The 13751-nt window shown below is 47.2% G+C and overlaps 1 protein-coding gene across 4 annotated transcripts in view; it reads right to left on the bottom strand.

The window, feature by feature from the left end:
- LOC135558769 (histone-lysine N-methyltransferase 2C-like) overlaps positions 1-13751 on the bottom strand; it is a 160710-nt gene that overhangs the window by 53051 nt on the left and 93908 nt on the right. For all 4 annotated transcript variants that reach the window (XM_064992878.1, XM_064992879.1, XM_064992880.1 and 1 more), the window contains 9 exons: positions 10409-10531; positions 9653-9778; positions 9358-9488; positions 6309-6522; positions 6103-6195; positions 4447-4494; positions 2765-2899; positions 2611-2643; positions 2327-2458 (listed from right to left, as the gene is read on the bottom strand). In XM_064992878.1, coding sequence (XP_064848950.1) covers positions 2327-2458; positions 2611-2643; positions 2765-2899; positions 4447-4494; positions 6103-6195; positions 6309-6522; positions 9358-9488; positions 9653-9778; positions 10409-10531 — 1035 coding nt within the window. The remainder of the gene's footprint in view (positions 1-2326; positions 2459-2610; positions 2644-2764; positions 2900-4446; positions 4495-6102; positions 6196-6308; positions 6523-9357; positions 9489-9652; positions 9779-10408; positions 10532-13751) is intronic.

Below are 13751 nucleotides of genomic sequence, written 5' to 3'. Positions count from 1 at the left end.
GTCTAAAGAAACATATGACGAAAATGTTGCCTATTTCAGAAGAACAGAATAGCATACTCTGACTTGTCCTTATGTTAGGCCCTGATCTGGCTATGCCATATGGCTGTGGGCCATACACAAGTTAATTTAGCAGAGAAGATTTGTTTAGAATTTGTTTAGAATTCCGTGGAATTATTTTATAGTATGAAGAATACAATTGAACAAAGCTAAATAAAATAGAAAGGATATATTCCCCAAACGATTTCAGCTGTATATCGTATATACCAGTACACTGGGATATTTGGAAATAGCCATGGGATGTTTTTTGCACCGAACATTGCTCTGTTCTGTCGGACTTCAAAAAGCCAAACCACTTCCAAATTACTGAAACAGTTTAACCCTTTTTATCAATCATTTCTTTGTTGGAAGCTGCTCCTTTTCCATGGCTATCACTGCCCCCATTTTCGCCTACATCACTCATGTCGTGGTTAATAGTGGCTACTCCATCACTCGAGGTGCTAAGTGTTTAGTGGGCGTATACCTCTCCATGACCATATTGTCACTTCTACGCATGTTCCTCCTGCAGCAGAAATGGACTGCTGTACCTAAATGATTCTATATCAGCATTATCGAAAATTAATCTAAGCGTTTTTATATCGTTATTGAGGGAAGTAATTACCTCGAAAATTATTGATATTGACTTATCGCCCAGCCCTAGCCTATAGAAAGCTGATGGGATTCTACTCTTTTTAACTTCTTCGATATAGGGGGCGCTCTTTTAATTTTTGGATAAAAAAACGTTCCTGTCTTAAACAAGATATTTTGTCACGAAAAGATGCTCGACTATGCATATAATTGACAGCTTTGGAAAGAAAACACTCTGACGTTTCCAAAACTGCAAAGATATTGTCTGCGAGTGCCCCAGAACTAATGCTACAGGCGAAACCAAGATGAAATTTCATACAGGAAATGCCCCGGATTTTGAATGCGCTGTGTTCCAATGTCTCCTTATATGGCTATGAATGTGCCAGGAATGAGCCTACACTTTCTGTCGTTTCCCCAAGGTGTCTGCAGCATTGTGACGTATTTGTAGGCATATATATATAAATAATATATATAATATATATCCCATTTAGCAGACGCTTTTGTCCAAAGCGACTTACAAGTCGGCTGGGGCCACTACTTTTACATATGGGTGGCCCTAGCGGGAATCGAACCCACGACGCTTGGCGTTGCAAGCGCCATGCTCTACCGACTGAGCCACACAGGACCCATATCATTGGAAAAATGACCATAAGAGACTACATTTACCAGGTGTCCGCTTGGGGTCCTCCGTCGAAATTATTGCGCAATCTCCAGCTGCGTCCACTTTTCCATTAGGTTCAGAGGAGAAAGGCAACTGCCACGAATGATTTATCATCGAATAGATATGTGAAAAACACCTTGAGGATTGATTCTAAACAACGTTTGCCATGTTTCTGTCGATATTATGGAGTTAATTTGGTTAAAAGTTCCGCGTTGTAATGACTGAATTTTCGGGGGGTTTTCTTAGCCACACGTGATGAACAAAACGGAGCGATTTCTCCTACACAAATAATCTTTTTGGAAAAACTGAACATTTGCTATCTAAACTGAGTCTCCTCATTGAAAACATCCAATGTTCTTCAAAGGTAAATGTTTTTATTTGAATGCTTTTCTTGTTTTTGTGAAAATGTTGCCTGCTGAATGCTAGGCTTAATGCTATGCTAGCGATCAATACTCTTACACAAATGCTCGTGTAGCTATGGTTGAAAAGCATATTTTGAAAATCTGAGATGACAGTGTTGTTAACAAAAGGCTAAGCTTGTGAGCCAATATATTTATTTCATTTCATTTGAGATTTTCATGAATAGTTAACGTTGCGTTATGCTAATGAGCTTGAGGCTATGATTACGCTTCCGGATACGGGATTGCTCGACGCTAGAGGTTAATAGAGGCCATCAAAACTGCGTTCTTGCATAGCCTACATAAATGTTGCGTAACATGAGCTCATGGGCTCTCATGACGTGTTTGATTTTCGATTACATTTACGTCAGAATGATTAGAGGAAAAATAGAGAGCAGAGTACGAGGCCATTAGCCACTGTCATTCAGCAAGTTTTGTGGGCTACTAATGAACATCAGCGGCATCAGAGCACAGTTTTGGAGAAGCCGTGACTAAACGGTCACATGGCATTTGACTGTGGTCATGACTTGTGAATGCTGGTGTGGTAGTAATACGTACCCGTAACAGCCCTAGTCTTATCAAAACGTCAGAGGAGAGCGAAATATTGCCCGTATCTGCTACAGGACCCCGAGGAGAGTCATACCTGCGTGAGGGTGTACCAGGCTGGTTCCTGGTTCCCCAGGTGGGCCGTGGGGTTGAGGCATCTGTGGTGGATGGCTGGTGCTGGGGCTCAGGACGGCAGTGAAGAGGTCTTCCACGTCCTTCCCTTCCAGCTCTACAGGGCACAGCAACAGAGACAGTCATTAACACTAATACAGACAGCAGTGTTAAAACTGATAGACAGACAACAGTAATGTTCAGTTCTGTATAACCCTGGTTCTCTGAATGAGGGAAACTCATTGATAAAAAAAAAGAGTAATAACCAACCTGGTATTTTGTATAGTTTGCTGAGAATCGATTCTGATGCCAGAAGAAAAAGAAATGACACGGATTATTCATCTGATCAGAGTTATACCAAGCAGTAAATTCAATATGAAGGGGCTAAAATACAGACGTGTTGACCACCAGGTCTTGTACTGACCATCAGCCATCTCCAGCTCTGGGCTGAAGATCGCGTCCAGATGTTCATCTGGGAGCGTACGGGGAGTCCGGCGGCCGAACTGAGAATGGGCACGTGCTGGGGAGCGGTCTGTCAAGGGCCCAATGTCCAGACCAGCTGAGAAAGCACACACAGAGACACACACACACACACACAAGCAAAAATACACATCAAAAACTATGCATGGTCCACTCACTTCAAAGCTAGACGCAATCAGAACTTTATCTGGCTAATAAGCTTTGCGACTCATTTGAATTACGGGGGGATATCTACATTGTGTGCAAATTAAATTAAGATAATAAGCAACGGTGCACGCTTAGCAGAATTACTTATGATGACTATATTTTGAGATGAATCTTTAAATCTACTACCGTAATTTCCGGACTATAAGCCGCTACTTTTTCCCACGCTTTGAACCTTGCGGTTTATATAATGACGCAGTTAATTTATGGATTTTTCCCACTTTTCCCAAAAACTGAGCACCGTCACGTAAATCGAGCGCGCTCAAACTTCCCATCATTCTGATTAAGGTAGTCATTTTGTCACCCTCATCATGGCAAAGACACGGAGAAATACATATGATGCAGCTTTCAAGTTGAAGGTGATCGATCTGGCTGTTGCAAAAGGAAATAGAGCTGCTGACAGCGTGGAGCATTGTCAAAAAATCCACTATCATCAACTGGTTTCGAAAGGCTGGATTGCTGTGTGTTGAAGAGGGCAGCGATCCAACATCGGATGAAGCAATTGAGGCTATTCAACTCCGACACCGACACCGAAGGAAATGACTTCAGTGGTTTCAGTGCACAGGAGGAGAAAGATAGTGACCAATGACTTTCTTGGTAGGCTACTGTTTACTGCTATTAAAAAAAAAAAAAAATTGTTTCAAGCCGTGTTTCGTTTAAAAGCGGATTTATTTTTGTTACAAGCCTTGTTTCGTTTAAAGGCTGTGTAAAGTTCATTTGTTTCAATGTACCGGTAGGCACCTGCGGCTTATAGACATGTGCGGCTTATTTATGTACAAAATATATATATATTTTTAAAGTCAGTGGGTGCGGTTTATATTCAGGTGCGCTTAATAGTCCAGAAATTGCGGTATACATCTACTCACATCTAATCTACTCCCAAAGAAACACATTACAACCATCCATCCATCAACGTCAGGACGACTGCTGCGAACTATGAGCCACCAAGGCTTTTTGAGGTGAAGAAATACTAAGTGCATTTTAAGTTACATAAAAGTAGTGATTACTGAGAAAGAACCAAGGATGCAGAATTTTATTGGCCTCAGTGGAGTTGGTAAGCACCTATTCTTCACCAATCACCGAACAGGGACAAGAGAGACGGAGACATTTGCTGTCACCACAAAATGCAAGGCCACTCACCAAGGCCTCTCACTCTCTCCAAATAATCTGCCTCTAAATTGCTATGTTTCTGTCCTTGACCATTTGTTTTGGTGACAATTTGAATCACTCTAGCGTTTGTCAATTAGACTTGAATTTGTACTTCACAAACAGAACTGTAACCAAACAAGGAATTGGAAAACCTTTTGTGTGAGAGACCATTGTAGACCAGGTGAAATGTAGCGTGAGAGGGTCAGGGAGCACAGGCGCACACAGTAACTCAAAGATAATGTACTATTGCTATTAAGGCCATGGAGCCCTTACCAAAAGGAGGAGGTGAGGAGTCGACCTGGAAAGGGCAAAAATCAAGACCTGCAGGAATGGAACCGAAACCAAGACACAAGATGAGTGAATAAAACAGAATACTGGAGACAGAGCAAGCAAATCAAACTGGAAATAAATGAATAAAACACACTTGAAACAATGACAAATAAAGATAAAACAACTAAAAAAGGAATAAAATAATTGAAAAGTATGTGACAAATATGTGCTGAATAAAAATGTAGTGGAGGTAAGGATAAATTGGTGAGAATTTATTCTTACCCTAACCCTTGGAAAATACATTTTGAATAGACAGACAGCAAGACATCTCATGCTGGCAGTAAACTCTACCCACTATGACAGCCTCAGAGATGTATACATCAACGATGTCACTCTTGCTACGGGTGATTCTTTGATCCACCACGACTCAGACGACACCATTCTGTATACATCTGGCCCTTCTTTGGACACTGTTAGCTAACCTCCAAACAAGCTTCAATGCCATACAACACTCCTTCCGTGGCCTCCAACTGCTCTTAAAACGCTAGTAAAACCAAATGCACGCTTTTCAACCGTTCGCTGCCCGCACCCGCCCGCCCGACTAGCATCACCACCCTGGACGGTTCCGACCTAGAATACAGGAATAACTACAAATATCTAGGTGTCTGGTTAGACTGTAAACTCTCCTTCCAGACTCATATCAAACATCTACAATCCAAAATCAAATCTACAACCGGCTTCCAATTTCGCAACAAAGCATCCTTCACTCACGCCTCCAAACTTACCCTAGTAAAACTGACTATCCTACCGATCCTCGAATTCGGCGATGTCATTTACAAAATAGCTTCCAATACTCTACTTAGCAAATTGGATGTAGTCTATCACAGTGCCATCTGTTTTGTTACCAAAGCCCCTTATACCACCCACCATTGCGACCTGTATGCTCTAGTCGGCTGGCCCTCGCTACATATTCGTCGCCAGACCCACTGGCTCCAGGTCATCTATAAGTCTATGCTAGGTACAGCTCCGCCTTATCTCAGCTCACTGGACATGATAACAACACCCACCCGTAGCACACGCTCCAGCGAGTATATCTCACTGGTCATCCCCAAAGCCAACACGTCCTTTGGCCGCCTTCCCTTCCAGTTCTCTGCTGCCAGTGACTGGAACGAATTGCAAAAATCGCTGAAGCTGGAGACTTACATGTCCCTCACTAACTTTAAACATCAGCTATTTGAGCAGCTTACCGATCGCTGCAGCTGTACATAGTCCATCTGTAAATAGCCCACCAAATCTACCTACCTCATCCCCATGTTTTATTTACTTTGCTGTTCTTTTGCACCCGTGTCTCTACTTACATACCTTCATCTGCTCATCTATCACTCCAGTGTTAATCTGCAAAATTGTAAATACTCTGCAACTATGGCCTATTTATTGCCTTACCTCTTCACGCCATTTGCACACACTGTATATAGTCTTTTTTTTTTACTGTTATTGACTGTACGCTTGTTTATTCCATGTGTAACTCTGTGTTGTTGTTTGTGTCGCACTGCTTTGCTTTATCTTGGCCAGGTCGCAGTTGTAAATGAGAACTTGTTCTCAACTGGCCTACCTGGTTAAATAAAGGTGAAATAAAATAAAAAAAGATCAGTGACATACCAGAGTCACCGGTCTGTTTCCCCAGCATCCTCAGGAGGTCTGCATCCGTGTTGAGAACCTCAGACAGATCCACTAGAGGTTCCTCAGAGGGCTCTGTGGATGAGAAGACATGCAGACATGACAGTCAGAAACCACGGTATGGATCAATGGACAAGTGTGTGTGGTGTGTGCGTCTGTGCCTCCATCTGCATCTGTGTAGTACATACGTGGTCCTGGTGGTCCGTCTGGTCTGGACGAGGCTGAGGTGGCACTGTGCAGGGGATCTGAGGATGGGTCCATGATGCTAGTGGTGGGATGCTTCCTGTCCCCCTGGGGCCCGGTTCCAGCCCCAGCTTGGCCCTCCTCTAGCAGCCCAGACTCGACCGCCTGCTGCCTGCTCTGCTTGCTCTTATCCAGCAGGTCCTTACCGAAGAACGCCTCCTAGAAAGGCACACAACACGGGTCACTTCTCCATAGACCCACCATATTTCAGGATAACTGTCAACCTTTATTTCCCACCTTCCCCACGGGACTTTCATCAACAAGCACAGTGACATGATCCATCCTTTCAAATACTTAAAATATATATAGATTTTTTTTTACTAGCGTCAGTGGACTCTCTCCCTCTCCCCCAGTGTAGATAGATCCATGTCTATCTCCCCATCAGCAACGTTTTATCTCGCAGAGGACAGACACATCACGTGACTGCTGCAGCCTCCTACATTGCTGGGACATTAAAAGCCTAGCTAACCAACTCAATAATTAATCCAATGTGCTCTGTGTTGGGAGTCCTTTATGTTTTCCTCGGTCTCTGTGCCCTCCTGCTGTTGAGTACAGACCAGTAGTGACAGATGCCCATGGCTTAATGCACCTCCTCACATCTCATCTGTTTTGGCCAACACAAGGTGACACAGAGCTCTGGGTTTGAGACGAGCGAGAGCAGGAGCACGAGCGAGCGAGGTAGTCTAGCGTACATACAGTATGTTGAACCCCCAAACAAAAGGATGATCAGAGTAGAGGATTTTAGCTATCCTCTAAGATCAAGTCTTGGAGGCCTTCCCTCCCACTTTGAGAGCACACATACGGGGCTTCTGCCATCTCCAATGGTCTTTCTTTAAGTTGTTGTCAGGCAGAATGCTGAGTATTCTCATGCCACCCATTGAGGGAGGTAAATCGACATTTTATGAAGATGCAATATGACGTTCCAGGCTATCAGTGTGCTCCTGCATCTATGAATGGTTGCCTCAAAGAAAGTGGTTGACATTTAGGTTGGCAGCTTATTTTGACAATTAACTGCATACGGAGGTCCTTAATAACATGTTTTTTGTTGTTGCAGCAAGATGATCTCTACTCCAAACACAGTGCCTAGCACCAAGTGGTGTTTTTGCCTAATTGTAACCTTACAACTATGCCAGGGAATCATGGCTAAATATATTCCCTCAGTTATAACAAAAAACTGACACATCATCTTCCAAATCCCATAAACCCTGAGACAAATGTCAGCCGTAACGCACCGTTCCTTCAGAAAGTATTCACACCCCTTTTACCACATTTAGTTATGTTACAGCCTACATTTTTTTATTGATACAATTGAGATTGATCTACACACAATACCCCATAATCTCAAAGTGGAATTATATGGAGTCAATAAGTATACAACCCCTTTGTTATGTATGCCAAGCCCAAATATGTTCAGGATTTAAAATGTGCTTAACAAATCCCATAAATTGCATGGACTCATTCTGTGTTCAATAATAGTGGTTAACATGACTACCCCATCTCTGTACCCCACACATACAGATAATTGTAACGTCCCTCAATCGATTCGTGAATTTTAAGCACAGATTCAACAACAAAGACCAAGTAGGTTTTACAATGCCTCGCAAAGGGCACGCACTTATTGGTAAAAATAAAAAAGCAGACATTGAAAATCCCTTTGAGCATGGCGACGTTAATAATCACACTTTAGATGGTGTATCAATACACCCAGTCACTACAAAGATACTCAGTTGACGTAGAGGAAGGAAACAACTCGGGGATTTCACCACAAGGCCAATGGTGATTTTAAAGGTTGTGATATGAGAAGACTGAGGATGGTTCAATAACATAAATAAAAGGTACAAAAAAAGAAATTGTAGCTACTCCACAATACTAACCTAAATGACAGAGTGAAAAGAAGGAAATCTGTCCAAAACATACATCCTGCTTGCAACAAGCAGTGGTTAAAGTACTTAAGTAAAAATACTTTGAAGTACTACTTAAGTTTTTTGACATTTTTTTTCTTTCTGTACTTTACTATTTCTATTTTTGAACATTTTTACTTTACTACATTCCTAAAGAAAATTAAGTACTTTTTACTCCATACATTTTCCCTAACACCCAAAAGTATTTGTTACATTTTGCTTAGCAGGACAGAAAATGGTCCAATTCCATCCCTGGGCATCCCTACTGCCTCTTATCTGGCGGATTCACAAAACACAAATGTTTGTTTTTAAAATGTTTGAGTATTGGTGACCCTGGCTTCCCGTAAAAAATAATAATAATAGTGCCGTCTGGTATGCTTGATATAAGGAATTTTAAATTATTAGTAATTACTTTTGATACTTAAGTATATGTAAAACCAAATACTTTGACTTTTACTCAAGTAGTATTTTACTGGGTGACTTTCACTTTTACTTGAGTCATTTTCTATTAAGGTATCTTTACTTTTACTTAAGTCTGAAAATTGAGTACTTTTTCCACCAGTGGCAACAAGGGAGACACCGGGAGACAAATTCACCGTTGAGCAGGACAAAACCTAAAATACTAAACCAAATATACACTGGATTTGCTTACCAAGACAACATTGAATGTTCCCGAGTGGTCTATTTACAGTTTTGACTTAAATTGGCTTGAAAATCTATGGCAAGACTTGAAAACAGCTCTCCGGAAATGATCAAAAACCAACTTAAAAAGCTTGAAGAATTAAAAAAAAAAAGAATAAATGGGCAACTATTGTACAATCCAGGTGTGCAAAGCTCTTAGAGACTTACTCCACAAAAAACTCAAAGCTCTAATCGCTGTCAAAGGTGCTTCTAAGTATTGACTCAGGGGTGAAAATACTTATGTAAATGAGATCTGTATTTAATTTTCAATAAATGTGCAAACATTTCTAAATACATGTTTTCACTTTTGTCATTACAGATTTAATCCATTAGGAATTCAGGCCGTAACACAAAATGTGGAATAAGTCAAGAGGTACGAATACTTTGAAGGGACTGTAGATGTGGGACTGACCTGCAGGTAGGTGGGAAAGGCCTCCTCGAGCTTGGTTTTCTTCTTCCTATATCGTTTCTTGATCTTCTCCGGGATATCTGGCCCATGGGGCGTCTCATCCACAGGGGTATCAGGCAGCATCTCTCCCCAGCCTGCAGTGGGCACCGAAGAGTAGGTCAGAACCTGATCCGTTCAAATATAGAATCTGCATATGCATGCTTGGGCATTTTATTCAACAATTTATTTTCACGAGGCAGAAATAAGATATTCAGACAAAAGCAATTGATCACACATCCGTAGATATGTGGGAACTCACCCTCCTCTTTTCCTGTGGGTGGTTCAGAAACCGAGCCAGAAGAATCCTTCCTGCTCAGGGATCGTTTGGCCTTGCCTGGGCCCTGGCCTGGACGGCTCCGCTGGCGCACCATGAAGCCACCGATGCCTGAGAAAGAGATATTCAACAATGAACCAACACATAGCCAAGGTAAGATTGCTGGTTCTAAGAAAGTAAAGTATGCAATTTGTAATACAAGTTATTTTTTATTAGAAATGACTATTGGGAGGACAAAAAAACACGTTTTTTTTTCCTTGGTATTTCCATAGAGTACATCTCAATGCTTTCACTAGAGAAGGAAACATCTTCAACCTAGATTTTATAGATATATATTTTAAATTTAACCATTATTTAACTAGGCAAATCAGTTGAGAACAAATTGTTATTTACAATGACGGCATACACCGGCCAAACCCGGACGACGCTGGGCCAATTGTGCGCCGCCCTATGGGACCCCCAATCACAGCCGGTTGTGATACAGCCTGGATTCGAACCAGGGTGTCTGTAGTGACGCCTCTAGCACTGAGATGCCTTAGACCGCGGCGCCACTCGGGAGCCAGAGAAAACACCATTTAAAACCCCTAGAATTAGCCCTCTTTCTTTCCTTCTGAGGCCTTGTCTTGTCATCCCTGAGCTTGGCTGGCTGTGTATTGAGGGCTATGGCAAGCTAAAGCGCTGGGCACGTACTGCACCATTTCAAGCTCCAGAGGAGCTGTCTCCTCCAATCAGGTGCCCTACCCGGCCGGTATGGCTTCCTCTTCCTCTTTTTGCTGCCGTCTGCCCCCTTGGACTCATCTTCTGCTGGCTCTCGCTCTGGGCTCGAGTCAGACTTCCCCTCGCAGTCCAGAGAGAGGTCTGCATCTGTGAGTGGGGGAGAGAGAGGAATGGGAGGGACAGAGAGAGAGGTGAGACACAGAAAGAGAGAGAAACAAAGCGAGAAGGCGAGAGTGACACAGAGAGAGAGAGAGCGCGCCACACAGAGAGAGAGCGCCACACAGAGAGAACGCACCACACAGAGAGAGCTCGCCACACAGAGAGAGCGCGCCACACAGAGAGAGCGAGAGCGCGCGCACCACACAGAGAGAGAGAGCGCACGCCACACAGAGAGAGAGAGCGCACGCCACACAGAGAGAGAGAGCGCGCCACACAGAGAGAGAGAGAGCGCGCCACACAGAGAGAGAGCGCGCCACACAGAGAGAGAGAGCCACACAGAGAGAACGCGCCACACAGAGAGAGCGAGAGCGCGCGCACCACAAAAGAGAGAGAGCGCACACCACACAGAGAGAGAGCGAGCGCCACACAGAGAGAGAGCGAGCGCCACACAGAGAGAGAGCGAGCGCCACACAGAGAGAGAGAGAGGGCCACACAGAGAGAGAGAGAGCGCGCCACACACAGAGAGAGAGAGAGCGCGCCACACAGAGAGAGCGAGCGCGCCACACAGAGAGAGCGAGCGCGCCACACAGAGAGAGAGAGAGCGCGCCACACAGAGAGAGAGAGAGCGCGCCACACAGAGACAGAGCGAGCGCACGCCACACAGTGAGAGCGCGAGCGCGCGCCACACAGAGACAGAGCGAGCGAGCGCCACACAGATAGAGAGCGAGCGCCACACAGAGAGAGAGAAAGAGCGCGCCACACAGAGAGAAAGAGCGCCACACAGAGAGAGAGAGCGCCACACAGAGAGAGAGAGAGAGAGATCGCGCCACACAGAGAGAGAGAGAGAGAGCGCGCCACACAGAGAGAGAGAGCGAGCCACACAGAGAGAGCGCGCCACACAGAGAGAGAGAGCGCGCCACACAGAGACAGAGCGAGAACGCGCGCCACACAGAGCGAGCGCGCGCCACACAGAGAGAGAGAGCGCGCCACACAGAGAGAGAGAGAGCGCGCCACACAGAGAGAGCGCGCCACACAGAGAGAGCTCGCCACACAGAGAGAGCTCGCCACACAGAGAGAGAGCGCGCCACACAGAGAGAGAGCGCGCCACACAGAGACAGAGCGAGCGCGCGCCACACAGAGACAGAGCGAGCGCGCCACACAGAGAGCGAGCGCGCCACACAGAGAGAGCGAGACAGCGCGCCACACAGAGAGCGCGCCACACAGAGAGAGAGAGAGCGCGCCACACAGAGACAGAGCGAGCGCACGCCACACAGTGAGAGCGCGAGCGCGCGCCACACAGAGACAGAGCGAGCGAGCGCCACACAGATAGAGAGCGAGCGCGCGCCACACAGAGAGAGCACGAGCGCGCGCCACACAGAGAGAGCACGAGCGCGCGCCACACAGAGAGAGCACGAGCACGCGCCACACAGAGAGAGAGAGCGCGCCACACAGAGAGAGCTCGCCACACAGAGAGAGAGAGCGCGCCACACAGAGAGAGAGAGCGCGCCACACAGAGACAGAGCGAGCGCCACACAGAGACAGAGCGAGCGCGCGCCACACAGAGAGAGAGAGCGCGCCACACAGAGAGAGAGCGCGCCACACAGAGAGAGCTCGCCACACAGAGAGAGCGAGAGCGCGCACACCACACAGAGAGAGAGAACGCGCCACACAGAGAGAGCTCGCCACACAGAGAGAGCGCGCCACACAGAGAGAGGGGGCGCCACACAGAGAGAGAGAGCGCGCCACACAGAGAGTGAGAGAGAGCGCGCCACACAGAGAGCGAGAGAGAGAGCTCGCCACACACAGAGAGAGAGCGCGCCACACACAGAGAGAGCGCGCCACACAGAGAGAGAGAGCGCGCCACACAGAGAGAGAGAGCGCGCCACACAGAGAGAGCGCGCCAGAGAGAGCGCGCCAGAGAGAGAGAGAGCGCGCCAGAGAGAGAGAGCGTGCCAGAGAGAGAGAGCGCCACTCAGAGAGAGAGAGAGCCACTCAGAGACAGAGAGCCACTCAGAGAGAGAGAGAGAGCGAGCCACACAGAGGGAGAGAGAGAGCGAGCCACACAGAGGGAGAGAGAGCGAGCCAGAGAGAGAGAGAGAGCGCCAGAGAGAGAGAGAGCGCCAGAGAGAGCGCCACAGAGAGCAAGCGCGCCACACAGAGAACGAGCGCGCCACACAGAGAACGAGCGCGCCACACAGAGAGCGAGCGCGCCACACAGAGAGCGAGCGCGCCACACAGAGAGCGAGCGCGCCACACACAGAGAGAGAGAGCGCCACACACAGAGAGAGAGAGCGCCACACAGAGCGAGAGAGAGAGCGCCACACAGAGCGAGAGAGAGCGCCACACAGAGCGAGAGAGAGAGCGCCACACAGAGCGAGAGAGAGCGCCACACAGAGCGAGAGAGCGCCACACAGAGAGAGAGAGAGCGAGCGCGCCACACACAGAGAGAGAGAGAGAGCGCGCCACACAGAGAGAGAGAGAGAGCGCGCCACACAGAGAGAGCGCGCCACACAGAGAGAGAGCCACACAGAGAGAGAGAGAGCGCCACACAGAGAGAGAGAGAGCGCCAGAGAGAGCGAGCGCGCCATACAGAGAGCGAGCGCGCCACACAGAGAGCGAGCGCGCCACACACAGAGCGAGGGAGAGCGCCACACACAGAGCGAGGGAGAGCGCCACACACAGAGCGAGGGAGAGCGCCACACAGAGAGAGAGAGCGCGCCACACAGAGATAGAGAGCGCGCCACACAGAGCGAGAGAGCGCGCGACACAGAGAGAGAGAGAGCGCGCCACACAGAGAGAGAGAGAGCGCGCCACACAGAGAGAGAGCGCCACACAGAGAGAGAGCGAGCGCGCCACATACAGAGAGAGAGAGAGCGCGCCACACAGAGAGAGAGCGCCACACAGAGAGAGAGAGCGAGCGCGCCACATACAGAGAGAGAGAGCGCGCCACATAGAGAGAGCGCGCCAGAGAGAGAGAGCCACACACACAGAGAGAGAGAGCGCCAGAGAGAGCGAGCGCGCCACACAGAGCGAGCGCGCCACACAGGGAGCGAGCGCACCACACACAGAGCGAGGGAAAGCGCCACACACCGAGCGAGGGAGAGCCACAGAGCGAGAGAGAGAGCGCCACACAGAGCGAGAGAGAGAGCGCCACACACACAGAGAGAGAGAGAGCGCCACACACAGAGAGAGAGCCACACAGAGAGAG

Source organism: Oncorhynchus masou, chromosome 17 (genome assembly GCF_036934945.1).
Source record: "Oncorhynchus masou masou isolate Uvic2021 chromosome 17, UVic_Omas_1.1, whole genome shotgun sequence".
Taxonomy (NCBI): Eukaryota; Metazoa; Chordata; class Actinopteri; order Salmoniformes; family Salmonidae; genus Oncorhynchus; species Oncorhynchus masou.
Note: the sequence above shows the minus strand (reverse complement) of the source record. Positions and strands in the feature narration are given on the sequence as shown.